At 43.6% G+C, this 27,442-nt stretch overlaps 1 protein-coding gene across 7 annotated transcripts in view; it reads right to left on the bottom strand.

Moving 5' to 3' along the window:
- Dennd1a (DENN domain containing 1A) overlaps positions 1-27,442 on the bottom strand; it is a 488,183-nt gene that overhangs the window by 120,059 nt on the left and 340,682 nt on the right. For all 7 annotated transcript variants that reach the window (XM_051166832.1, XM_051166835.1, XM_051166833.1 and 4 more), the window contains one exon: positions 19,951-20,076. In XM_051166832.1, coding sequence (XP_051022789.1) covers positions 19,951-20,076 — 126 coding nt within the window. The remainder of the gene's footprint in view (positions 1-19,950; positions 20,077-27,442) is intronic.

Raw genomic sequence — 27,442 nt, 5'->3', positions numbered from 1 at the left:
AAAAGCAGGAAATCATCATAAGATGAAAATTTTTATCTCAGATCTGATTTGATTCAGAATTCACCAACTGTCCCCAAATGTCTTCTTATACCAAAGAAAATCCTGGCTCCACATTCTATTCAGTCATCCTGCCGCTCCCGTGTGCTTTAATCTGGAATAGATCTTGAGCCTTCCTTTGTTGTGAGACATTAACCTTTTGAAGAGTACAGGCTGGCTATCTGGTAGAATATTCCTCACTTAGGTCAAACCTTCTGCTTGTCCCTCAAACTGTCACTGTTCCCAAAGCATCATTAATGACTGAAACCCTCTTGAATGTGGTTCAAAGGTGGAGGTAGGTCCTCTGTCTTTTATCATTGTACCCTTTGAAAAATCAAGTGAAATCTACATTGGGGAATCTAGAAAATGGAAGTTACCTAACTGCCCTGAAAAAGTTCTTACTTTTATGAGAATTAGAAACTACAAGGTATAAGAAAACTCATCCACCATAGAAAGAAATTGGTCTAACATATCCCTCCACATCATAGAACCTACATACTCCCCAGTCATCTTTAGAGGTCTGGCCATATCTTCTAAGAACTTCAATGTATATTAATCAACAGAAAAAGGAGCTAGGAAGACTGCAACCTAGGGCACAGCATGCATCAAAGATGCTGCATCTTAGACGTGGATAAATAATGCAGAGTGCCGGCTTTCTACACTCAGAAACAGCGATCATGTGCACAAGCATATATGATGCCTCGTGGTGGAGACTCAAGATTTACAAGCTAATGTGTGAATGAACCATCACATTTTGGCTTTCTTAGTCTCTGTGGCAATGTGGAATTGTTTCACCTGCAAAAAGAAAAAGTAACAACCCTCCTCAGGGTGACAGCTGCCAGGCCTCATGCATGTTCAACTACACCCTGACCAGGACAGCATTTTCTGTGGAACCAAGTCCCAGGTCCAAATTGTAATTCTTCCGTACATTGCTGTTGGCTGTCAAGAGCCTAGCTCTGTGTCCAATACACAGAAGGGGTGCAAGATAAATTTCAGAAAATATTTTTAAAATGCTTTCTAGTCATCCCCCCCCCCATCTGAACTTTACTTTGGTTAATACAAAAATGGTGAAATGGGTGTGGTGGCTCATGCTGTAATCCTAGTACTCAAGAAGCTGGAGCAGGGGGATTGCCAAGAGTTCAAGGCCAGATTGGTTACTAAGTGAGCTCTAGGCCAGACTGAGCTACAAACAGTTCAAGATGCTGTTTCATAAGAACAAACAAAAGTAAACAACCAACACCCTCCAATAAACAAAGGGAGAGAAAGAGAATAAATATATACCATACCAGGGCTATAGAGCTTATGGAACATTCCAGGACCTTTTGGTATTCTGAGGTTTAAAGCATAGCAGAAAGAGGTGAAATGGCACTAGGCCTGGCTTTCTCCGGCTCCAGGGATGACTTGCTGTCAGCTGCACTGTCTGTGAGTTCAGCAAGATGGGCCGCCTAGAGAGGCGGTGGTGCAGACTTGTGATGACTTGCCTGTGCCTGACTTGTGGGGTGTCTCAAGGAGTGAGGAGAAGTCCAGCCAATTATGGAGGTACCGGAATAGAGTGCTTGGTACTGCGCTACAGAGGGACTATCACAACACCCTACAACTGTTCAAAGCTTCAGGAGGCAATCTGCTGGTCCTAAAGAGGACTGCAATTCTTTCTTCTTTGAAAGACCCATCAAGTAAGGGGCAAGGGCTGGGAGTAACGACTCAGAACAGTAAAGAATATTAACTTATAATCAAGCTGAGTTACCCTACCATGTCCATAGCTACCTAGGGAATCCTAAAACTCAACAAATTAAGGTCAACATTTTGGGGTCCTTGTGAAGTCCAAAGTAGCTGAAATTGGAGAGTAGTGGAAGTTGATCTAGGTTTTAAGCATAATATTATAAAAGACACATTACGAAAATAAATGCCTCATCTATTTTGTAGTTTAATTCAGTTTGACCTAATTTATCATGCAATTTATACTTCCTGGTGAGAGAGGATTATGTAACTAAGTTATGTAGCATAACAAGATGGATACCTGTAAGCTTTGTACCTAAAGAAACACACTTCTCATCTCCTTACAGTGTCTTGATGCTTCTCCACCAACTCTTATTTCTACTCCTCCCATATCCCACCAACTCATTGTTTCTAAGATTCTATTTTTTCATGTATCTGCATATGCATCTTGTATGTGTACTCTGTGTGTGGGCATATATGCCTGTGGAGGCCAGAAGAAGGCATCAGCTCTCCTAGTTGAAGTTATAGGTGGTTGTGAGCTGCCTGACATGGGTGCTGGGAGCCCACCTCAGGCCCTTGATAAGAGCAACAAGTGAACTGTCATTCCAGTCCCATCCTACCAACTCTTTAAATGCTTTAGTTCCTTACTCCCTAAGGTTCCTTCGCACAAGTTTTATCACAGGTGTATGTGGCCTAAGATCATTTGCACTCTGCTAACTGCTGAGCCTGAAAGTCACCATCATAGTCCGTGCCTACGAGCCATGCGTGCATGTTAGAACTGGAACACACTAATTATCCCAGCCATCTACCACAACACAAAAATACTACCTTATAATGCATATTTGGATTATTCTTCTCTTTTGAAGAATAAGAACATTTTCATGTCTCTTAGACCAACTGAGCCATACTACTGTCCAAAATCATGGTCTAACTTACAGTTCTACTAGAAGAGCCTCTTCTAGCTCCATACTCATCAATGCGAAGCACTGACTTCATAATCTTTGCAAATCTAATGTACACAAAATGTAACCCTGCCTTGATCACTAAAAAGCTGGACATAGCTTCCTCGGTTTATGAATCATCCATGCTGCTTCCCTTGTGAAATGTCTATTCAAATCTCATAATTAAAAAAAAAAAATGCAGTGGCAAGAAGGTTAAAGGACTGGAGTGGTCTTGTCTTGGTAGCCCCATGAGACCTCTGGTTTCTCAGGGCTCCCTCCAGAGGGAGTCTACCAAGCAGCACGCAGACCAGAAAGAAGGGAGAAGCAGGTCTAGATCAACTCAGGGAGACAACCTAGAAAACAGCAAAGGGCTGCTGCCGGTCTTTAAGGCACTAACAAGACTGCCAGCTCTGACATTTAGAAGGGAGAGCTTTCTTGAACTCCATTTCATTCTAGTATCAGGAAACCCAATTTTATGTAAGACAAGTAATAAGGAAGCACCAAGGTCATACCCACACAAAATTATCATGAGAAAAAAAATGAAGGGACCAGAATAATATCCCTAAGGACAATGAAAGCTTACCTAAAAGAAATGACTACAGCTGGGTGGTGGTGGTGCACGCCTTTAATCCCAGCACTCGGGAGGCAGGGGCAGGTGGATCGCTGTGCGAGGCCAACCTGGTGCTCATGACCACCTGTAATTCCAGGTCTAGAGATCTGATCCCTCTGGTCTCTAAGCTCACATGACCATAACTGCACACAAACACATAATTTAAAAATATTAAAAATATGGGGTTGGAAAGATGGCTCAGTGGTTAAAAGCACTGGATGCTCTTCTAGAGGATCTGGGCTCAGTTCCCAGCACCGACATGGTAGCCCACAATTGTCTGTGACTTCAGTTCCTAGAGATCCAGTGGCCTCTTTTGGCCTCCATGGGCACTGCATGTGCATGGTACATACTTGTGCAGGCAAAACATACATACACACAAAATAAAATATTAAAAAAACCTATATACCATGTTAAAACTAGCTAAAGACATCAAAGCATGAAAGAACCACATATATCTTAATCATAAAAACTTAGAAATCTAGGAAGAAAAAACTCCTAAAAGATTTTAAAAATGAAGAAAAATCCACTCATTAAGGAATGCCTTAAGGAAATTATTAATTTAAATAATAATATAAAATACTAAAAGGAAAAAGAAGAATTTTAAAGAAACTAAGAAATACTGCAGATAGGCAAGGAGACTAAAAACACAGTTAGTTAGGCTCTGTGGGACAACAAAAACAAAACAATGTTAAAACCTATGATTTGAGAAAACATTCTTTTTTCCTTCTCAAACAGGGTTTCTTTGTACATCCACCCTGGCTGCCCTGGAACTCACTCTGTAGACTAGGCTGGCCTCAACCTCACAGAGATCCACCTGCCTTTCCCTCCCTAAGTGCTGGGATTAAAGGTATATGTCAACATGTCTGGTGAAAAAATTCTTTAAAAAATATTTATTCTATGCATATGATTTTTTTGTCTGCATGTGTTCTGCTAACGAAAGAGGGCATTGGATCCTATGGGACAGTTATAGACAGTTGTGAGCTGCCATGTGGCGCTGGGAAATGAACCTAGACTCTCTAGAAGGGCAGCCAGTGCTCTTTACGCTGGGAAATGAACCTAGACTCTCTAGAAGGGCAGCCAATGCTCTTTACTACTGCGACATCTTTCCAGCCCAGAAAAATTTCTTGAAACAAAGAAAATATGTACAATAATGTATGTTTCCCATATAATTAAAACTTATTTCAAGTATTCTGGGGATTATGTAGCATACATGAAACTATAGAACCAGAACCAGACTGTCTAGTCAATCTGCTAGACGGGGGCAGGTTGAAGAGAATGGAGAGAAACAACAAATAAATCCATGGGCATCTAGCAAGAAAGAACACACGCCTGATGAAAGAGAGGCAGATTTGCCAGACTTAGACACACTTAGACAATCCTATAAGTATAAGCCACAGAGTTTATAGACAGAAAAATGACTTCTATGTAGAAAGGAAACAGAAAAGTTCTTATCAGCATATAACTTCTGTGCTGATTGATTTTTGTCAACCTGACACAAATCCAGACGTGTCTGGAAAGAGGAAATCCCAATGGAGGAGCTGTCTCCATCATACTGGCCCTATCAGTATGTCTGTGGGGCATTGTTAAATTTTTTTTTTTTTGATTGCTGATTGATGTGGGAGGTTCCAGTCCATTGTGGGTGGGGCCACCCTGGGCAAGGCATGGCGAGCAAGCCAGTAAGCAGCACTCCTCCATGGCTCCTGTTCCTGCTTGAGTCTCTTCCCTGACTTCCCTCAATTATCAACTTTGACAGGGACAAATAAACCCTTTCCTCACTAAGGTGCTTTTGGTCATGGTATTTAGTACAGCAATAGAAAGCAAACTAGGACAACTTTTCTTTTCTTTCTTTGTTTCTTTGTTTCTTTCTTTGTTTCTTTCTTTTAATTGTGTATATCACTTTGGCAACAGGACACAGAGAAATCAAGTTGCTACTGAACAGGAAGCTTCTTCCATGCTGCTTTCACAATGTCAGAAGGTAGCTTATGCAGAATGTTGGGGGGAAATGTCATCAACATCTTACCCAACTGTAAACTAAATAATGTCTGGCATGGCCACGATATGCCCATGAGTGCAACAGTGACACAGACATTATAGAGGCAATCAGTCACTTCCTGAGTGGATTGAAGGCCCACTCTACAGGATCAAACAAATGCCAGGCTCTAGAAATCATCACCAAGATGAGAAGCAGCCTGAACAGTGTAGACTTGATCAGACTATCTCTAGTCTCTCTCCCAACAGCTACCTCACCTGGGCATTTTGGCCAGTCCTTTCTCCATTTGCTTTTTTGGTACATATCTTGCCATTTAACACACATCGTGCTCACTTTCCTCTCTCCTACCTGTGTCTTTAAGGCCTGGATATAATTTAATTCATTTTGCGTGTATGTGGGCGCCTTGTTATGTTACTTAGGCTGGCCTTGAATTCCTGGGCTCATGGATCTAGCCATCTCAGCCTCTGGAGCAGCTTCAACTATAGATGCTAGTCCCTAGCTTAGGGACTTTATTTCGCTCATTGTTGTATATCCAAGCATCAAGAAGAAGGTGTGTGTAGAGGAATGCCTTGGAAAATATTTGCTCCCAGTTGTTTAAGTGATTTCAACTGTCCATGCTTCAAGTTTCATATCTAGCACATCAGAAATAACACTGTGCACATTTACTCAAGAAAATATAAATGAAGGAAAAACAGTAGAAACCCATAAACATCAGGTGCTTCCCTCTCATGCTATTTTGTTTGACACTTGTCCATGAAGGGTCACACCAGCCACTTTAGTATAAAAGCTCCCTTCAGAGACCAGATGATAATGACCTTTTAAGCTGGCAGCTGACTTGTTCAGGACAACCTCAAACCCTACATGCCATTGTTAATGCTGTAAAGATGAGAGTGAAAATGCAGTGCAGTAGGAAAATGGGTGAAGAAAGTCTAAGGCAAGTGGCGTATGAATAATACCAGTGAGCTGTGACTGATAGGAACAGGGCTGAGTGGAGACCTGCCAGGTCACATCACTAGCAGGGACCAGCAAACCAAACGTTAAATAATCTCCAGCTAAAGGCTTTCCAAACGTCTGCCACGCCTCCATGGAATGTGACTGCTGGTGAATTGGGCATCGCTGGATAAAAGGCTTCTTGTGGCAGGCAGGGAAGAACATGGACAAGGACTTTACTTCTGCCATTGCATTTGAGTCTCAAAGCAATTTCATGAGCATGGCATTCTTAGCCCCACTTAGCAAATGAAAATCCTGTGGTTCAGGGAGAAGGTGCTCAAGGCTTCACAGCTTTTTAATGCGAGCTCTCCCAGAATCTCATTTTTAAAAACTTGTTCCAAACGGATTCAACAATACATCTAGAGTACTTCTCTGACACTGGGGTTACCCAGAGTATGTTTTACAAGAATTCCCCACCTGACAGCCTCTAGGAGGAGACCACATTACAATAGCAAACTGAACATCTACCTGCTGATCACTGCTAGGCAATACATGACAGCAAATTCACTGAAGTTTGGGGTGTAGTCAATCAACATGCACAGATTTCTGACATTCCTGTCTGTTGCTGGGTAAGTAAGCCCCAGGAAGTTTTAGATATCTTCCTCTTGTTTCATAAGAGGTAGGAACAAGCCAGACACAGATCACTTAGGCCCCATGAAGGTATTTTTTTTTCTTCCTTGATTTAAAATTGAGGAAACAGGATTCAGGAAGGTATGGTAACTTGTCTGGAGCCACACAGCTAGAAGAGGTAGAGTCTAGGTTTGTATCAAGTCCACTAAAAACCCAAGGCGCTTCATTATGTTATCCACCATGTTCTAATGGCTAAGGAAGCTTGCATGCTGTCACTCTAATTTTGCTACCAGTATAGGTAGGCTGCCTAGTAATAGCTTGTCCTTGGGTGATTCAAGCAGCTATGGTACAGGCCCCTCTGGCACTCATATCACTGTGGCGGGTCTCTCTTTGCTTCTGCAGGTGCTACATCCTGACCCTGCTTTTAGAAGCTCCATCCCAATTGCATGCTTCAATCCAGTCAACTGGTCCTTAGCCTTGGGAATATCACCATAGCCATTGCTGGTCTCTAGGTCTCAGCTCCTCTGTAATGTGTACAGCCATTTCTTTGGATTATTACCCCTTCTGTTGTCCAGGATAGAACCTGATATGCTGAAAAAGTTGCTGGACCTATAGAACAAATGGTAGCCTATGACTGTAAGCTATGAAAGCCCAGTGATAAATTAAAACAAACAAACAAACAAACAAACAAATAAATAAAAATTAAAAAAAGAGAGAAAGCCCAGCGATGGCTGGGAACTGGGTCTCAATGCCACCTGTTGGCTCAAACTCTCTGTCTGATCAGACAACAAATGCTTTGGAAAAGAATTAGCTTGTCTTTTTCTGTGCTTCACAGTCAGGACTAGGGTAAGAAGAACACAGCTGGTATCCTAATTCCACAGTCCACATCAGCCACAGTGGTTTTTCCCAAACCGCTGTGAGGCGTAAGAGCCAGGCAGGATATAAATCGAGGTCTGGTGAGGGACAGGCTTCTGAAAAGCACTGGGCTAAGCAGAATTAACCTTTTATTGTTCTTTTCTAAGCAGCTGGGCTTCAGTAAGAGGCTCTATACATACACAAAACAATTGAAGCAGGTGACATGAACGTGTCCAAGTCTGTGGGATTGAAAGCATACCAACCTCCAACTCTTCAAGGAACACTGTGCTGGGAGTGCTAGACCATGGGACTAAACCCTTTCATGGCCCTCTCAGAGGCTGGGAGCTGGCCACCCATCTTCATCCCTAGCCGCATTCCTTCCTGTCTACGCCACGCTCCTCCGCGGCCCCTAGCCTCTCCATGTGCTGCTTCCTTCCTGAGCCCAGGGATCCCATCCAGGTGCCAGCATCCCTGGGAAACTTCTGCCCCTGTCCCCAGACACCATGAAGATCCCTGCCACCTCCCAGAACACTCTATTCCTGAAGTTCTCTCCTCTGACGGCAGTTCTCTGTTCATTTTCTGCCTCCTCCTCCCCTTCAGTGTCCTTAAGAATAGTGACTATGAGTCTGATTTGTCACAGTGTGCTAGTGTGTAGAACAGGATAGGCAGCCGGTCAGGGCCGTTGGAAGATCACACATTTCCAGATTTTCAAATGAGTGTAGCATTTTCTACTATCAAGGTTTGATGATAATTGAACTAAAGTTAACAAATTAAAATAAAAACAATTGTTGCAGGGATCTTTACTAAATCTACATTTTATGAATGTAGTTACTTTTATTACCATAAGAATAATTGATTTAAAAAATCCTAAAATCCGCTGAACACAGCCATGAAGAAACGTGGGCTAATGCTGCCATGAGAAAGCTCACCACCACTAGGTGTCAGCCCAGGAAAAGAGGAGGAGGGCTGCATTCAAACTCATGTTTTACTTATTCATCCAATTATCACTATAAATATCAAATATTTAAACAACAAAATATTAGGCAATTAAAATTATTTATTAAGGGAATGTTTTTAAAAGATATATAAAATTTTGACATTTCCCCTTTGCAAAATAGTTTATAAGTGGTGTTATTTTAACCTGTATTTGTCAAGAAACATTTGCACAGATTAGAGGAACTGATTCCTAAGAGGAAAACCAGTTCAGTTTCCTTCTGAAAGCCCCCCAAACTGTATGTAACACAGACCATATGGTCATCCCCACTGTGGAGCTTGTGCAGGGTAAAGAGTGTGGCCCCTAGAGTTAGGCAGATGGAGGGGTTGGATCCTGGTTCTGCCATTCTGAAAAAGTGACACCACCCTTCCCAGCCTCGGGTTCTTGTCGATAAAATGGGGCTATCCCGCTCTCCCTACACAGGGACTGAAAAGCAACAAAGGCACTATACTATGTAAAAAGCCCAACAGAATAAATGCTCTAGTCCTTTGTTTTCCTCAAGACTTAATAGTCTATTTAACAAGACTTCTTCTCAAGTCCCAAACAACAAGTGACATTATAAGAGCTATGACCATTTCATTCATTCAGAGGACAGCTGCTGATAATGTCCTAGGTACCAAGCAGGCTCCGTGCCAGGGACACATGTGCAAATGTGATACTGCACGCCTTCCCGACCAGGTCTCTATCTCCTCTTGGGAGGTGGTGACAGACCGTAGTGTCATCGTCTACTGCTCAACCTGCCCCCTGGAAGCCCGACAGCAGGGAGGGGAAGACAATCCACCATTTTATCCTCTACTCATCCTAAGTACCACAAACACCATGGCTCCATGGACGAGATGGGCTTCTGCTGTATGCTGGGTGTAGGAAAGAACGCTGATTCCGTCCTGCACTTGAGAAGCTCACAGCTTAGCTATGCATGCAGAATTATAGGGGGCTCCAGACTATCAAGTGTTACTATTGGAAATGAATCAAAAAGACTCATTTCTTAGGGTCTCGTTGAAAAGGAAGACGGTTATAATAATAAAACTGATTTAAGCATGGTAAGTGTAACCACTTATGCTTGCTTTTGCTCCAGCTAAGGTACAGCATTACTGCTGTCAGAGCCAATGCGGTGACAAGCTCTCTTCATGCGCATACGACCTATAAGAGAATACAGACTGTGCACGGTGACTTCACACAGGATCTTTTCCAGATTGTAAATGGCTCTGGTCAGCTCCCATACAGGTGCCTGGTTAGGTCTTTGTTTAATGTTGACATGTCTGCTGTGTGTGTCAGCTTGTGTGTGTATGCTGTAGGTGACAGTTTTTCTTTTTTTCATTTTCTTTTTGTTGTTTGTTTTTTGAGAGAGGGTTTCTCTGTGTTGCGTTGGCTGTCCTGGAATTTGATCTGTAGACCAGGCTGGCCTCAAACTCAGAGATCTGCCTGCTTCCGCCTCCTAAGTGCTGGGATTAAAGGAGTGCACCACCACTACCTGGTTACATTTTCTTTTTCTTAACTAAGTGGCTACACCGAAACATGACCACCACTCCAAGCATAGAAAGCATCAGCCATCCATGTGGTCACTAACAATCACTGGCTGAACATGTACTGATGCTATGTGAGGGACACAAGGCCCATTGAACTCATTCTAAAGGAGCAACACGAGTCAGGAGACAGGGTTTTCAAATGAACTACTGAGATAATCTATAATACTGGCTATTTTTCACTTTTTTGCATCTTCTCACACTGAGGGAGGTGGTGTACTTTTTCAATTGGGCAGTGTACTTCTAGAGCAATGGTTCTCAGTTCATCGAGCATGCATTGGGTGAGTCTGAGTTACAGAGCCTCCTGGGCTGTACCAGTGCCTGTGCTATGACTGATTTGGTGCCAGCACTGAACCATAGTCACTTTTCTCAACGGCAAAATCTCTCTCTTGCAAAATAGAAAAAATGTTTCGATTATATTTTCTCTAATGCGTTTTAAAAACTGACTCTAACAATAATGTCTTCATGTTGAACCACACCTGTCTGGAAGTTCTGGGAGCAACCATACAGATGAACAAACAGCAAATGCTTATTAAAGAAAAATCATTAAATGTGGGATTTCATTCAGTCATAGCACGTAGCATTTGAGATAAAAGATGTATTTCCTCTGCTAGCTCTTGCTCTGAATGGTTACAGGTGTCTTGCTGCACATACATGGATGCCACTGTCCTAGAATGCAGCAGCCTCATCCTCTCCTCTTTCCACTTTACCTGTCATCCAGGAAAGGCCAACTTTTAGCCAATATCTTTATCAGTGTGACGTTTTATATGCATGACATTATTTTTCTCAATGACCATACAAAGTAGGTGCTATTTCCCTTTACAGATAAGAACTGTGAGACTCCAGAGGTGGAAGGATGTTCAAATGCACACACTAGTACATGAGATAGTTAAAGCCAGGTATCCACAGCTGTGCTTTCCCCTCGTGCTGTGACCTGCTCAGCTCCCCAGAGTTGCAGAGCTGCTGTGGTGCCTCTGAGAGGCCAGTGCTGGAAGCATCATTCCCAGCTCCATTCTCAGGACATGATCTTGAATTCAGATAACTAGTAGTTAATATAGAGGGGGAGGGGAAGGAGAGAGTGAGCCTTCTGCAGTCCACCTTGGACCCTGTTCTCAGTGTACCTGCTGAGCTCAGGCTGCTGGCTCTGCTGTAAACTCCAGACTGCTTGTCCACAAGTGGGAAAACAAGTTAACTTTTCACAGACTTTTCCTAAAAATTTGGGCTTCATAAAGTTATTGTTTTGTGTGTAATAAAAGCATCTTAGTGAAGAGAACAATTTGGTGGTTCCACAGGGACTGGGGTGTGGTTCAGTGGAAGAGCATTTGCCATTCAGTATGAAGTCCATCTTAGCTCCACAAAGCAAATGAAATAAACACTACATTACCACATAGGACAGCAACCCTGACCTGAGGTGCAGTGCTTATACACACGCTGTAGAAGTGGTCACAAGAGCCAAGAGATGAGACAACCTACCTTTATGAAGCCTAGGTTTGTAGGAAATGTTTGTGAAAGGGAACAGAGGAAAGGAAAACACACTGTGGTCTGTCCATGTACAGATTATTACTCAGCTTTGAAAAGGGATGACATTTTGATATCTATTGCAACTTAGATGAACTTTGAATTTAAGTCACATGAAATAAGCCAGGCATGAAAGGACAAACATATTATTCTACTTCTAAAAAACATCAATGGGCAATTCATAGATGGTGGATTAGAGGTTACCAAGTGCTGCAGAAATAAAGTCAGGACGTTACTGAGTAACGAACACTCAGGACCAGTTGAGAACGATGGGAGATTATAAAGACATACAGTGGTGATGGCTGTGTAGCCTGGTGAAGGCAGCAACACCTAAGAGGTGCAACCGGCAATGATCAGAAAAACAAATCTTGCATTTTCCACAATTGAAGGAAAAAAAAAAAAAAAAAGATCTAAAGACAGACGTCAGGGCTGGTGCATGGTCATATTCCAGTTTCTTGGTTTCCTTGTTTCTCATCTGTGCTGAGCGTAGTGTCTTAAGGCTGCTCAAGTCCTTTTTGGCTCAAGATAGGAACATGGGCAATTAGCCACTGCCCTATTAGTGCTCTAGAAATCGTAGGCCACCACGGGCCCTCTCACATGAGTCAGCGGAAAACTGGCTTTTCCCCCACATTGGAACAAGTAGGCTCCCACATTCCGGCTCCTGCACACACCTAAATTTCTTCTACCCAGAAGGCTTAGGAGAAAGAACATCTTAAAGCTTTATTCACAGAGATGTTGGTAGAATATTACATAAAGTACTAAAAGGTGAGAACAACCTAACAGCCCAGGAGGGGAGTGTGGCCAGGGTACTAATGGCTGTGGCTTACTCAGCGACATGCAGCGTAAAATATATATGATGCCAGATTCAATTTGGGACAAACAGACTTTAATCTTTAACCCATCAAGCTCTGGGTACCCTTTGCACTATGGGAAACAAGTTATGCAATGCATTCATAAAAATGCATGTACACACACACACACACACACACACACACACACACACACACACACGTTTGGTGGACTTGAGGTAACGTCTTAATTTTTCTTTTTAAGAATAATTTTCTATTTTCCATCACTCCAAAAGTAAACATAAACACAGGTTTCTTTCTTCAAATCCAGGAGATCAACACTTCCACTCAAGCAGAATTCTGATGCGTGTGGTACAGCTCTGACCTGCTGCAACACAGCCTGGTGCATTCATGCTTGAAAGCCAAGCTATCAATCTGCCTTTATCTTAACTTCTGTGCCTTTGAGGGGTTTTAGGTGGATAAATATGACTCAGCAGAACCATGCACAAAACCAAGGGCTGAAAGGTGAACAACAGGAGTGTCCCTTCTCTGAATCTAGGACGTGCTGAACCGAGATGGGTGCTATGTGTTCACACAACTTGTTTATAGCACTTACCCCAGCACTGCAAGCAGGATTTGGGCAACTGTCATGCCAGGGAAAGCATGCCAGCACTAGCTAATGAAATAGAGTACCTGTAATATCCCACCACGCAGAACAGGCCACTTCTTCAGGTGCCAACGACATGGCCAGTTCTACTCTTTGAGTAGACATTTCTAGGACCCATAGCAGCCAGATCCAGGAGGCGTATCCTCACATGCACTGCCTCAAGGTGACTCCACAGAGAGAAGTTAAGAGACTGCATAGAAGGAACAAAGGAAAGCCTAGCCTCTGTCTCCAAGAGTTCTTCAAAACTGGCCAGTGCGTTTCAAAAGGGATGAATCAGTCTTGCTCAGATTTCCTGACGATATCATTTTAAACAAAGGAGCAAGGTAGAGTATTCTTTTTAAAAAGCATGCCTTCTCCCTAGGAGGGAGAGAGGGGACCTGTTCAAGGCAAGCTCGAGCATCACACTGCTATCCACACCCTGTGAAAGTTGCACTATTCCACCAAGCAGAGAATGGACCCTTGGCCTAGCAATTAAAATCATTTGTCTTTTATCCTCTTTTTGCCAAAAAGGACCCCAGCCCTAACTAGTTAATCCCCAACACACACTGCTGCTCCCAGAGTTGCCTGGCAACTACCAGGAGGCGTGTCAGAGAGCAAGAAAGGCCTAAATAAATGAGCTGGAGCCTGTGCTGTGCTTGACATGGATAAAGAGGTTCTCCAAATGGGGCTTCTTGGCTGCTTGTAGTGCTGTCATTTAAGTGGGAAGGAGAAGTTGGCTTGGCCAACACTGTTAAGTACCCTGGGCTTTGCCACTGATGTTTTCCAGGTAACTGAAAAGTGGGTCACATGCCCTGTGATTTGCAGACACCTCCCCTCTTCTAGGGAGAAGCTACCTTCATAGCCAGACAGGGTAGGGAGCAATGAATGCACAAGGAACACAAACCTGGGGCCATCCCCTGCCTCCCATATTTCCCTATCCCTTCATTTCTTACACCGATTCCTTGGTCCATTGGTCCAAAATATACTGGCTAACACCTACACTCTGTGCTATTGCCTGTGCTTGGCACAGGAACCAAAAATAATTATTAGGATTAGACATGTGAGAACTAGAGAAAAGATTGGCAGGGGAGTGCAGTAGGAGAAACCTTGTCTTGGAGTCTCCTCCCGGCTCTCCTACATTCTGGGAAGTCATTGTCAAAGTAGAGCCTCTGCTCCACCTATAGATGGACACAGCAAAGGTCAGGTAAATAGGAAGCTCATGGCTGGGAAGCCATTTGAAGGTGAACTCTGCCCTGATTTGTGGGAAGCCACTGAGGAGGGACAGGCACAGTTATTCTCTTACCGTCTCAGTTTCTGACTAGGAGAAGTCCCTTTGAAACAACTCATCTATCTGGCCCTGAAAAGACCCACCTAGCCTAGGCTAGGTCCAGTATGGAGCAGCCTTAGCAAGAGGACCCTTCTCTTTCTTTCAGATGTAGATAAAACAAAGCTCAAAGGCACTCTCAATGTTTCCAGTAGGGGAAAAAACAAAACAAAACACAAAACAAACAAACAAACAAACACAATGGCTCAAGTGAGCTGTAAGTCACAGGCAGGAACCTTTCAGGCCAGAACTGGTCCCTGTACACAGGCAGGTGGGGATCAATTGGCCTTGCAGGAGCTGCACCACAAATACTATTGGCTGTTCCACGGCTGGTAGGTAGGCCCTAGGTTGTGCTTGTCCAAGCTTCACTACAGTCCTGTAAGGGGCAGGCTCTACATGGAAAGAATGTGAGGCTCAGAGGTGTAAAGGGGCCCTTGGTCACAGTTGCTTAGGAGTGGAGGAGAAAGCAGTAGCTCATGCTTTCAGAGCAACGCAAGTGGTTACTCTGCGGTCACCAGGTTCCTACTACAACACAGCACTAGCCTGGATGGGAAGCCACCATACCCATTTGGACAGCAAGACATCACAAGTAGTAATGGCAAGTGTGGCAGAGGGGTGGGCAGTGACTCCTAGGCTGCTCAGGGCCCTCCTCTCTGCAGGCTTCCTCTGCTCTCAGCCTCCTGCTCTTCCCTCAGCCCCATTTCCTCGTTCCTCAGCACCAAAGCTTGAAATGGTCTTGGACCTTTTGACCCAGTGAGTCCATGTTAGAGAAAGTGCTTAGGAAAAATCATTCAGGACACTGTGGCCAAACTTGGGCTGGGTACTGTGGAAGTGAGCAAGTAGCTGGTGAAGTGATGGGAGAGGAGAAGCCAAGAAGTTTGTGTGCAATGAAGACATGCAGAACTAGAGACTCGAAAGCGGCAGCTGTTCTTACTCCTTTGGAAATGGTGAATTGCACTGTCCATCAATAGAGCAAGTAACAAACGCAAATGCCAGTGGGCCTGTGCCTTCTTCATTTGAGACACCAACCACTCTGTGAGTCACCGAGACTCCCAGAGCTACATCCTAGCCCAGGAAGAAGAGCAGGACCTGTGGAGGGGAGACTCACAACTGTCTCATCATATTCTGCTGCGTTTATGTCTCATCGCTGGCTGATCTGCTAATCTCTCTAGTTGGTTGTGGTGGCTGTTCAGCCATGAGACTGGATGACTCTATGTTGAATTACAGTCTTTCTGTGCTGTGTTCAACTTTGACTAGGGATTTTTTTCCTTTGGAATCTTAGGGTTGAAAAAATATTTAATCATCTTACCTTTCAAAAGAAGATGTCACTCCCATGGTATGTGTGGGAGCCATTATGATGAGAATGTGTGATGGAGAGATGAGAAAGAAAGAGAAGCAGAATGGCTTGAGCACTATGAAGAGAGGCGGAACTGGAGACACAAGGGTGGTGAGGAACAGCCTGATGTGAGCAGCCTGCGCTGCCTACCACCTGAGGCCATAATGAGGTCCTGGCCTGTGATGCTGCTGAGGGCCATTGTCTGGGTCCACCATGGTCCTGCAGCATATCTGTATCCCACATTACCACCAAAGGCCATGCAGATGACCCTGGTCTGGGCTGTCATCTGAGGCCATGTTAATGTTGAGGGCTGTGTAGGTAGAGTTGTCCTTGCCCCTTACCTAGTCAGCGACGGAGAGCTGTCCCCAACCGTCACCTGGGCAAAGCAGGAGAGTTGGCCCTGGTGGTGTGGGAGCAGGAGAGTTGGCAGGCAGACCCACTGAGCTACCACTCAGGCTCAGATCCAGGACTCTGAGTCAGCCCACCCTAACATTTACCCCATGTATGAACTGCTGGAGCTCATGAAGAAGCCAATCCTGCAGATCCAAAGCTGCAGGATCTCCATGACACAGGGCAACAACAGGATATCCAATAGAAGTCCCAGTGAAGATCCAATATTGAAAGTGCAGCTGAAACTAGAGGCCTCGAACCAGACCAATGTCTCATTACAATGAACATTTGCAAACAAAGAAGTGTGAACAAAAGGTGTACTGTGTGGCACACTGCAGTTTCAATGGCAAGACGTATTTTTTGTTTTTTGTTTTCAGGAATGGAGGTGTTGCAAGGGCAGAGGGCAGATATGGGGAAATGGGGATGCGTGAGATTGGAGTGTATGATGTGAAATTCACAAAGAATAAATTAAAAAGGGTTTAAAAATATTCTAATAGAAAGAAAACTACACATGAGGATTTAGAAAAACATATTCTCATAAGCATGGCTTAAAGTTGGGGAATGCCAACAACAGCCAATAAGGCCGGCTTCAAGATAATGAATAGGCACTGGCCCTGCTTTCAGATCACAGGAACTAGATAAGGAGCTGTCAGTGGGTTTGCATATTCACAGGTAACTGTGATCCATAGCCAGGCTGTAATTAATGACATTTGATAAGAGATTTTATATGATGTGAAAAGTGCTTACTAAAAGGCCAAAACAGACTAAAAAGTGGGATGCTAGATTGTTTTGTCAAGGATAGCTCATCTGCCTAAAAGAAGAAAATAAGCCAGAAATAAAACCCAAGACCCCAAAGAAAATGAACCTACAGCAAATCAAAGACAAGAAATAGGACAGAAGCCTGCTGACATACCACTTCAACTCTAGATGATGGGACCACGGTGCTTCTTATTTCTATTTCTGTTTCTTTAAATATTTTAGCCAAGAGCAGGTGCTATTTGTTTCATTTTATTCTCTCAGTGCCATGGAACTCAGGGCCTTGTTATACTATGCAGGCTCTACCACTGAGCTACATCCCCAATTTAATTGGTACAATGTCTGTCTGTCTGTCTGTCTGTCTATCATTATGAGTATGTGTGGGTGTGTCTATGTGCTTGAATACTGTTGCTCATGGAGGCTAAAAGAAGGTATCAGCTCTTCTGGTGCTAGAGTTACAGGTGGTTGTGTGGAGAATGTGGGTTCTGGAAACTAAACTCAGGTCTTCTGCAGGGACAGTACGCATTCTTAGCTGCTGAGCCATCTTCTCAGGCCTAATTGGTATGATTTTATAAGCAGATAAACTACTAAAAGGCATAGTATCCTGGGGACGCACTCCCATCCCACAGCACTGTCTGCTCCACACCCCAGATCATCACTAACAAGCCATTCTCCCAGCCTTTTGGCCCCTTTCAAGCTTATGTGTGCTTTGACACCATTTAAAAAAAAAATCTTGCATGAGGAATTGTGCTACTCCATTTTTTTCAGATGAGGAGAAGCTGCTAGAATTAAATTTATAGTTTAAACCACTTAGGTAACACAGTGACCACTACTGGTGCAATGCTTAATTGGGAAACTTCAAGCCTTCTGGTTTCCTTCTCTTTTATAGACAAAAGCCACCTTTGCACAGATGAATGAGAGTGACAGTGTAACAGTTCTGCCATAGCTCATCAATTCTAAGATGAAAACTTCTTCTCATTGAAATATGGTGTGTCTTATAACTGATGTGCTCTCTTTTGCTTAATAGCTACAATAAAGGTTTATCTACAACAAAGGTGTCTCTTATGGCCAAATGACAAGTTAGATTCAAGGAAACGTGCTGCAACTATTGCCAAACCTGTCATTAGTTTCAGATAATTCTTTAATGGAGATATAGTATGTACCACATGAGGTTACAGAGATACATAAGGCATGAGAACATGTAGTCTTTGCCAACTCATTTCCACTACAAATCCCACAAGTATGAATACCATGGCATTAGGCTTTCCCCTTTCTTACCAGAGGCACCACTATCTTCTCAGTCTCCCAATCTTGGGAACCACTTTTATATTATATGCCCTTTGTCTACTATATTTTTTCCTTTTTTTTTTTTTTTTTTGTCTTTCAAGATGGGATTTTCTTGTGTAGCCTTGGCTGTCTGGACTCACTTTGTAGACCAGACTAGCCTCGAATTTACAGAGATCTGCCTGCCTCTGCCTCCTGAGTGCTGGGATTACAGGTGTGTGCCACCACACCCAGCTCTTGTCCACGGTATTTTACCTATTATTAGGTCAATCCTTTTTTCCACTGTCTTCATTCTCAACCCTGCCATCAGCTGTATCACATCTCCATGTAGAACCTTATATTCATACAGAGCAAAGCACACACTCCTAGACCAGCATCCAAACCTCACGGACTCTAGCTCAGCTCTATCTCCAACTCCAGACCACAAGCCTTGGTGTGCTCAACAGTCCATACTTGTGGCAGGGGAGGTGCTCCTGTTCTGTTCTTTCAAGCCTTACTCATCCAGTCTCATCTTTTCTAAGACATACTGCATGTTTGTTTGTTTTCTAAGACATACTTCATGGATGTTTGATGCTGACAGCAACCAGAAGGACGAGGCAAGGAAGCATCTATTTTCGCAGGTAAAGAAAGTAAAGTTTAACCACAGGGTGACTTGTTCAAGTTTTATACAGCTAAGTACAGAACCAGGTTTAAACCCCTGGGTTTCTGCTCTTTAATCTAGAGCCTGTCAGAGTCAGTTGCAATCAGCAACTCCTCTTTTGGGGTCCAGGGGTCCAGCTCAGACCCAGTAATGTATACCTTCAGCCAATAAATCCTGGATTTTAGACATGCTATGACAGCCATGAGACAAGTACCAGGGTGAGATGTGTCCAGCTTTCTGGGTCTCAGAAAGCCCGGGGAAGGATTGGGCCAGCCTCCCATTCCCCTTTTAGAGAGGGGTGAGGACAGTATTTTCCTTGAATTATGTCAACTCTTACAAATGATTGGCCTGTCTGGGCCCAAGATCGTGTCAGAGTTGGAGCCAGCTCCCTTCCAGACAAGAGGGACAAAGGAATTTGTTTTAAGCTGATAGTTATTAGAGGACCCCGGAAGGATGAAACTAGAAACAGATTGTGTTGACTTAGATCAGTATGGCCACAGTTGGTCTCTCATACACATTCTGCCTAGGTTACATATGCATTATGTTCAACCAGGAGGCAAAGGTAGGCTGGGTACGGGGACATCTATGGGAAGCTTCAAGTGGAAACAGGAAGAAGTGGTGAAACCTTCTTTGGTTTTAGGGAAGGCCTGACCTCTTTGTATCCATTCAATCCTATCACCTTTCTGGGACAGGCAAGGAAAATAAATGGTCAACCAGGCTTTGGAAGGTGGAAAGGCTAGGCACACAGCTCATACTGGTTCTCAGTCCTCATTGTTTATTTATTGGGGCCATTTAAACCATGATTATACATAGGAAGTCACCAAAAGTGAATCCCTAGGATGAGGAAAGACAAGGGCCAATGAGGCTTAGGGTAAAACTATGAGCGTGCATGCATACACTCATGCACGAGCATGCACTCATGTGTGTGTGCATGCATACCCACCCACTCACCCCCACACGCCTTCCTCTAGGTGAACCAAGGATTTCTCATACCTGATCCCTAACCAAACACAGATGCTGTCACACACTAAGAGGCTACTTACTGGCTCAATCTTCAGTGCATTCCGGTAGCTGCCAAAGAAAGCAGCTTGGGCCTTGAGGAAGGCTCTAGCTACCCCATCGCCTGTGGTTGTGGAAACCTTCTTCAGCCTGTTCTTCAGGGAGGAGATCTGATGAGACAAAAAAGAAGACAGTGTGAGAACAGGTCATAGAGGGACAGATAGCTGAGCCTGGCATCCAGAAAGCCTTAGACAATTCCAGGAGGGGGTCAGTTTGATGGGGGAAAAGAAGGTGTCCCAGCATTAGGACTTGTGGTGTATTTCACATGTCTCTTAATACATACATTTAGAGAGTACAGTTTGGTGGTATAAATGTAAGGATGTAGAACAACCCAATTCATCTACTTCTAGAACATTTCACTACCTCCAGAAGAAACCTCATGTTCCCACCTTAATCCCACACAACATCTACATGCTGCACCCATTCTGCATAAGTCATGTACATGGAACCACAGGACTAGTAGGTAGTCTCACATGACCAGACCAGATTCTTTCACGGATCATAATGCTTAGTTTTCTGTATTGTTACACATATGAAGTCTTCAATCCTTTCTTCTTTGGGAGTGATGAATACTGATGAATATTATAAGGATTCATGGTAGGGAGATAGCAGAGGTTTGGAGGCAAGAAACTACACAGCAAGAGTTGTTTGTGTAGTGAAGATCAGCTGAAAGGAGTATAGGGAACAGTCCTGTGAGGTTGCTAGAGGGGTGGGTCATTTGCATCAAGGTCAGAAGGGACAGGAACAAGCATCCAGGGGCCAGCCACTCTACTTCTATAAAGTGAGCAGGGGACAGAATATAGTCTTTGTCTGAAAGTAGTTGGGCATCTATCATATCATAGATCACATGGTATCAGACCATATCCTGGGTATGTGTGTGTGGTGTGCACAAGCATGCAATCCTCTGTTGTGCTTCCTTTCTGGGACCACAGACTCAAAGGCCACAGTACTGAGGGGCCCTGAGGAGTGATGTAGGCCCCTTGGTCCCTAGGTAAGTTCTGCCATGGTTTTCAACTTGAAAATAGAAGTGTGAAAAAACACGTTTTACTAAAATGTTAAAAAAAAAAAATTACCTACTCACAACCCCCCAAATAAAAGCCCTGTCCCTCATGAGGACTAGGGTGACATTTCCATCCTTTGAAATGGTGCCTGCCACTGTCGCTCTTCTGGCTCCTCAAAGGCCTTGGGCCACCTGTGCTGAGGATTATTCCTCACTTAACCTTCCCTGGCCTTTCCCTTTCATTCAGGAGGTGTTTAATTACCTTGGATTCACAAGCTGCACTTCAGGTGAGCCTCTCCTAATGGCCTCATTACCATCTTACACAAAGAAGGAGTCGCTGATGGTAACTGAGCAAACAGAAGAGAGCTCCTTCCTGTCTGCACTCGCTGGTCTGAAGCTAGCCAAGTGGTTCCGGGCTCCTGACACCCCGTGAGCACCTAGGCCAAGACTTCTGAAGACCTCACTCATCCCGCACCATGGAGAAGCTTTTGTCTTGACCTGCCAGCACTTCAAACTTTGAAACAGCAAGTCTATGTTATCTAACGGCTCAGAATTGCATTCTGTCTCTTAAATAAAAGCAAGGGAAGAAAATGGAAGGCTTAAATCACCTGCCATCATACATCTAAAGCTGAACTTGCCCTGAGTGTTCCTGGGATGCTGGTCGTATCACTACATAGGGGTTTGTCAGGGGTAATTTGGGGTGGTAGAGGTGTCAGTGAGGACGGCTTCCTCCTTTCATCAGTTGTCACAGGAGGAAGACAGAAAACAAAGGGAAAAGGGCACAAGACTACACTTAATAGTTGCTCTCTATAGCAGCCCTCGTCCTCTTCGATCCACCTTGGGTGCTGCAGCACCATCAAGCTCTTGGGCCACAGGCCAGACTGTGTACCTCTCCATCCCTGCTCAGTTACTCTGACATCTCATCAGCACCACCCACAACCTGCCCTCACCTTTCAGTGCACATGACCTTGCCCTGTGAGGCGCAGCTCAATTCATTATCTGGGTAGGCTATCTGCTTTTACCTTCTTGATGCCATCTACCCACCACTATCCTAGTAATCTTGTAAATAACCCCTTTAACACAACCACTTTAATCCTGGGCCAAATCCTTTGGCATCTGGACCCTCTCCATCACCACCTTCAGAATAGCTGGGCTGCTTAAGCCAGGCTGGGCAGGCTGCTTGACATTATATCACAGTACATGCATATAGACTTGTTTCTTGTATGTGCTTGTTTTGTTGTGAACATCCATTCTACTGTGAAAGACTGTCCACATCTGTATCACCATCATAAAGCACTGTATAGTTGGGAGTGGCAGAATTTCGAACCACAGGTTCCCCAAACACTGTCAAATGGAAGGATGGGGGCTCAAGTTGCAGAGCAGTGTGTATATCATGACTCATTTAATAACTCATGTAAATATATAAGTATGCAGTAAAACCCAGAAGTGTCATGCACCAACTGTTAACTATGTAAGGGTGCTTTCACTCTGTTTTATAAAATTGATTGTTTTGATTACCCTTTAAAAACACATTATTTTCATAATAAAAATAGAGTTTGGTATTCTTTAATAATCAAATTAGCCACTGCCTTGGGGTAAGAGAAAGAGGGAATCCAGATGTCCCCTCATCTGTGAAGCCTCTTTTGCCCACTAAGCTAGGCCTATGGACCATGTAGATGGTTCTGCCAGAGCTGCAGTCTACCATCTCTCTTGCTAGCTCCTGAGTCCTGCAGAATGACAGAACAAGTGAGTAAGCTTGGGAAGGGCAGCTTTGCTTGAAAGAATGTTGAGCTAACATTCTTCAAGGTTAGGAGCTGATCTCAGTTGGATTTACCTGGGTTAAAGGTGGGGAGTAGGGGATGGCATGGGACTGATAACCATTTATTGAATGAGTTTAGCTCAGCAGCAAGGCAAACAAGCATCTGAATACTGAATGAGTGGAAAGGAACACAGAGACAGCAGTCAGTCACAGTATGTAGTGTAGGCTCAATTTTCTTATTAATTATATTTTATTATGAACTTATTAAACGAGCCTACCTCCCTAACAAGCCGACTAACCCAAACTATCAGAAAAGGATATTAAAAAATACTACAATGAAACCTTAAGGATGTTAGTCCCTGGTGTAGTCAGCAGGGTTTTGTGGACAAGATCATGGAATGGATATTCTTAGCAAATAAACAAAGTAAAAAATTGAAGACATACATAGAAAAAATTTCTGAATTGATTACAAAGGGAAGAGTAAGATTGCATCAACTGTCAGGGACAGACCTGGTAGAAATTGTAGTGCCTCTTACTAATTCTGAGATTATGTCATTATGGGTAATTAATGAAGATTGGCAAAGAGCTTGTAGTAACTATTTGGGAGACATTAATAACAAATATCTGAAAAGCAAACATATACAGTTTATAAAAAGAACTGATTGGATCATGCCAAGTATTGTAAAGAGGACACTGATACAGGTGGCACCCAATGTGCTTTAAGCATCATGGACAACTTAACTTCTAACTTTGCAGGGGAAGATACAGGTTTCCAAGATATAGCAATGCTCTCTCAGGGTGTTAGCAAAATCCTAGCTGCTGTTGCAAAGTGTTTTCCTGCTTTATATCCAGAGGGAATTTTTTTGTTTGTTCTTGGTCCTTTTACTGTATTACATTTTTTTAAAAGATTGGAAGAGAAACTGGTAAGATGCAAAAACTAGAAGGGTCAGTAAATTCTATCGTTCTGGAAAGGACTGCAGAGTTGGCAGTACAACTAGAAAATTTAGAGGTTGAAGCAGTTGGGGGAAAAAAGATGCCATTGGTAAGGGAGAAAAACCTGGTAACAGAGAGGAATATATATACCCAAAACAGGAGAGAGGCTTTTGCTTGGGACTGGTTTTTGGTGGTTCATGCCTGCACTTCAAGAGGCTCCTAAAGAGAACTGCTCCAGGGAAAGTCTCAAGGCTTTGGACGCCAGCTGAGGTTTGAGATTCCAGCTGCTGCTCCAGGTTCCAGTAGCAACTTTGGTGGGAATTGCTGGTCTGCTGAAACCCTGCTGACTATGCCAGGGACTGATATTCTTAAAATTTCATTGTAGTGTTTTTTAATATCCTTTTCTGATAGTTTGGGTTAGTTGGGTTGTTAGGGAGGTAGGCTCGTTTAGTAAGTTCATAATAAAATATAATTGATAAAAAAAATTGAGCCTACAAGGTAGAATGACACAGGTGGCATTGTCCTCCCTCGGCCTACCTCTACACTGCCTCTGTGCTGGGCCCTCAGGTTTGTCTCTCTGTGTCTTTCTGTCTTGGGTCTCTTGGCTTCATTTGTTCCTTCACCCCCACTGAGTCCTCACGTTGTAGCACAGGGGTGCAATGTGCTTAGCTAAGGTCTGCGTTGATGACCTGGCTTCCTACTTTCTTCACCTATTGAACTTCAGTCCCTTTATATTGGCCATTCACACACTGTCTTAGTTAGGGTTTATATTGTTGGGACAAAACACCATGACCAAGAAGTAAGTTTGGGAGGAAAGGGACTATTTGACTTACACTTCTGGATCATAGTTCCATCATTGGAGGAAATCAGGACAAGGAAATCAAGTAGGGATGGAACCTGGAGGCAGGAGCTGATGCAGAGGCCATGGAGGGGTGCTGCTTATGGCTTGCTTTCCATGGTGTGCTCAGCCTGCTTTCTTATGGGCTGTGCCCTCCCCCAACTGGATGGGAGGCATTTCCTCAACTGAGGCTTCTTCCTCTCTGATGACTCTAACCAGGCAGTACACATACATTGTAAGGATTTGGGTGTAATGACTATGAACTGGTAATGGATGCAGTAGTCTGCCTGGATTTTTGTTGTCATTCATCCAGATGTTATCTTTCCCCAGGATTACTACAACTTCTTTGCTGGTGTTTCTTCCTGTTTATTTTCCCCCAGGTCTAATCCATGCTTGAACTGCATAATCTTCAGATAAGAAAAGGGTGAGTCTTGACACTTTCCCTCTGTAATTTTCAGGGCTTCCTATTGCTAATAAGATAAGGTCCACACTCTAAAGCTGTCCACAGCTTTTAGTAAAGCCCCATTTCTAGCTTGGCCTTCTGCTTGATTTTTTAGGCCTTAAATACCATTATAATATTCTTTAGTGAAGCAAAATCTGCAATAATATATTTTTTTAAATGGTGCCTTCACACTTCTGTGAGGACCCGTATCAAACCCTGTAAATCATTCTTGGGGTTCACAGCCTCTTCTTTGTTGATAACTAGTACTGAAGACATGCTGGGATGGAGCTACACAAGAAAGAATGAGGCAGAGTTCCTGGGTCTTCTAATCCAGTTCTCAGCAACAAGTAAAAATGTGCTCACCATTGGTTAAAAAGGGGGTTCCATACCTTATATATAACCATCTATCATCTCATCACTAGCTTTTTTTTTTTTTTTAAAGTGTCTTTCTATATAGTCCTGACTGTCCTGGAACTAACTATATAGACCAGGCAGGCCTCAAACTCACAGAGATCTGCCGCTGCTCCCCCCCAACTCTGCCCCCACACCCGAACCAATTAAAAGCATGTGCCATCACACCCAATTTCCTTTGGCTCTTTATATAACAGCAGATTACATATCTTTATTTCACAAAGGAGGATAGCCCTTCCAACACCTAGTAGCACTCAACAACACATGTATCTCCTTACTTGGTTCCTACTTATGGCTTAGGGGTGGGAGAGCTATGATGGTATACTATTAATGTCATATCCAAGGTATCCCCCCTCCTTTTTTTTTTAAAGAAGAGCATTTATTTTATGACTGATTGAAATCCTCAAAATGAACTGGATGCTACAATAGCTGCCCTCCTGGGTTTAGGTGTTGCTCCTTCATGGAATCTGTCCGAATCTTCAGTAGACAATTTTTAGGTGGCTCATCCACCCAGTCCTGCTTGTGCTTTGTCTCTTAGCCTTGGTGCTCCAGTTATACTTTCTCTTGTGCTTGGCAGGGCAGCCACATTTGCCACAGGTCAACTTCTGAAGGTGGTAGGCCTTATTGCACTGCTTTCCAAAGGACGACGTTCCTTTGGCCATCTTTCTTCTGCCGCTAAGGCCCTCCAAAATTTTCTTAACCATCTTTTGCCACCAGGGCTGACAACTTAAGGTATTTCAGCCATTTTGATATTAATCTGAGGACACAGTCCTAGTGAGGCCTGGGCCTGGGTCATTCAGGTTAGGGGGTGAGGTTCCCCCACCAGCAGGCATAAGCTCTAGTCCCACTGGCTTCTCTCCCACCCCAGGACCTTTGCATAGGCTATTTCCTATTTGGAGTGTTCTCACCTATCATTACTCTCTTAACCTACAATTTGGAATTTTTTTTCAACTGAGTTTTATACAATCATGGGAATGATCTGCCCAAAGCTATTTGAAAACAGACCACTCAGAGCATTTGAAATGTGGCTGCTATGAGAAACTGGTGGCTGTATTTTACTTCATTTAATTTGAATTGAAATGGCCACATGCAAATAGCAGATACCATACTGGATGACCCAGGGCCCTGTTCCAATGCTACACCCTCAGCCTGAGACCTCAGACTAGACCACGGCTCTCTTGTTATGTATTTCACTGTACCTTCTCTTCACTACCACCCAACAATGAACAATGACGATTCAGGCACCAGCCAATCCAGGCTTGCGTTTTCTAATACACGGGCCAGTTTAGGAAGGTGGAACCAAGGTTGGGCACAGCACGTGACTAGAAACAAAGTTCTTCTCAAGTCTGGCTTAAGCCATCCTATGCAGGAGGAACTGTACTAACTGCTGGGTGCATGTACAGTGTTTGCTAGTTTGACAAATTAGATAAGGATAGTCAGTCACATCCCTCCTAAACAAATTGATTGTCTTCCTTTCTTGAATAAACTAGACATTAAAATTTTGTTCCAAAATCCCTCGGGCGTGGCTGGGTCCAGAGGTCAGAGTGACTTGTTTTCGCCTCTGCAGAGACGGAAAAAAACACTAGCTCACTTTGTCTTCTTTCCACTAGCAGTAAAAAATGGCCTAGTTAGTCTATTTATTTATTGGTGAGTGCACTTACTGACTGAGGTCAGAGATCAATGAATAGGTGCCTTTCTTGATTATTCTGTACCCTTTTTTGGGGTACATATATGTGAAGGTGTCTTCATTGATCATTTTCTATCTTATTCCTTGAAGCAAAGTCTCCTGCTGAATCTAGCACTCATGCATTTGGTTAGTCTTTCTTCTAGCTCGCTTGCTTCAGGGATCCCATCTCCATTACCTGTACCCAGGATTACACATGGGCCACCAAGCTCTCCTGGATTTTATGTGGGTCCTGGGGATACAAACTCTAGTCCTTATATTGTGAAGCAAACCCTTTAATATGCTGAACTATCTCTCCAACCTGGCCATCTTATTTCTGGTTAGACTGGATGGCTAAGCCTCAAGGATCCTCCTGCCTCTGCCTCCCCACTTCTCTAATTCCTGGCATGCCATTGTTTCCTTTATGTGG

Source organism: Acomys russatus, chromosome 24, assembly GCF_903995435.1.
Source record: "Acomys russatus chromosome 24, mAcoRus1.1, whole genome shotgun sequence".
In the NCBI taxonomy this organism is placed as follows: Eukaryota; Metazoa; Chordata; class Mammalia; order Rodentia; family Muridae; genus Acomys; species Acomys russatus.
This window is presented reverse-complemented; position numbering and strand designations above follow the sequence as displayed.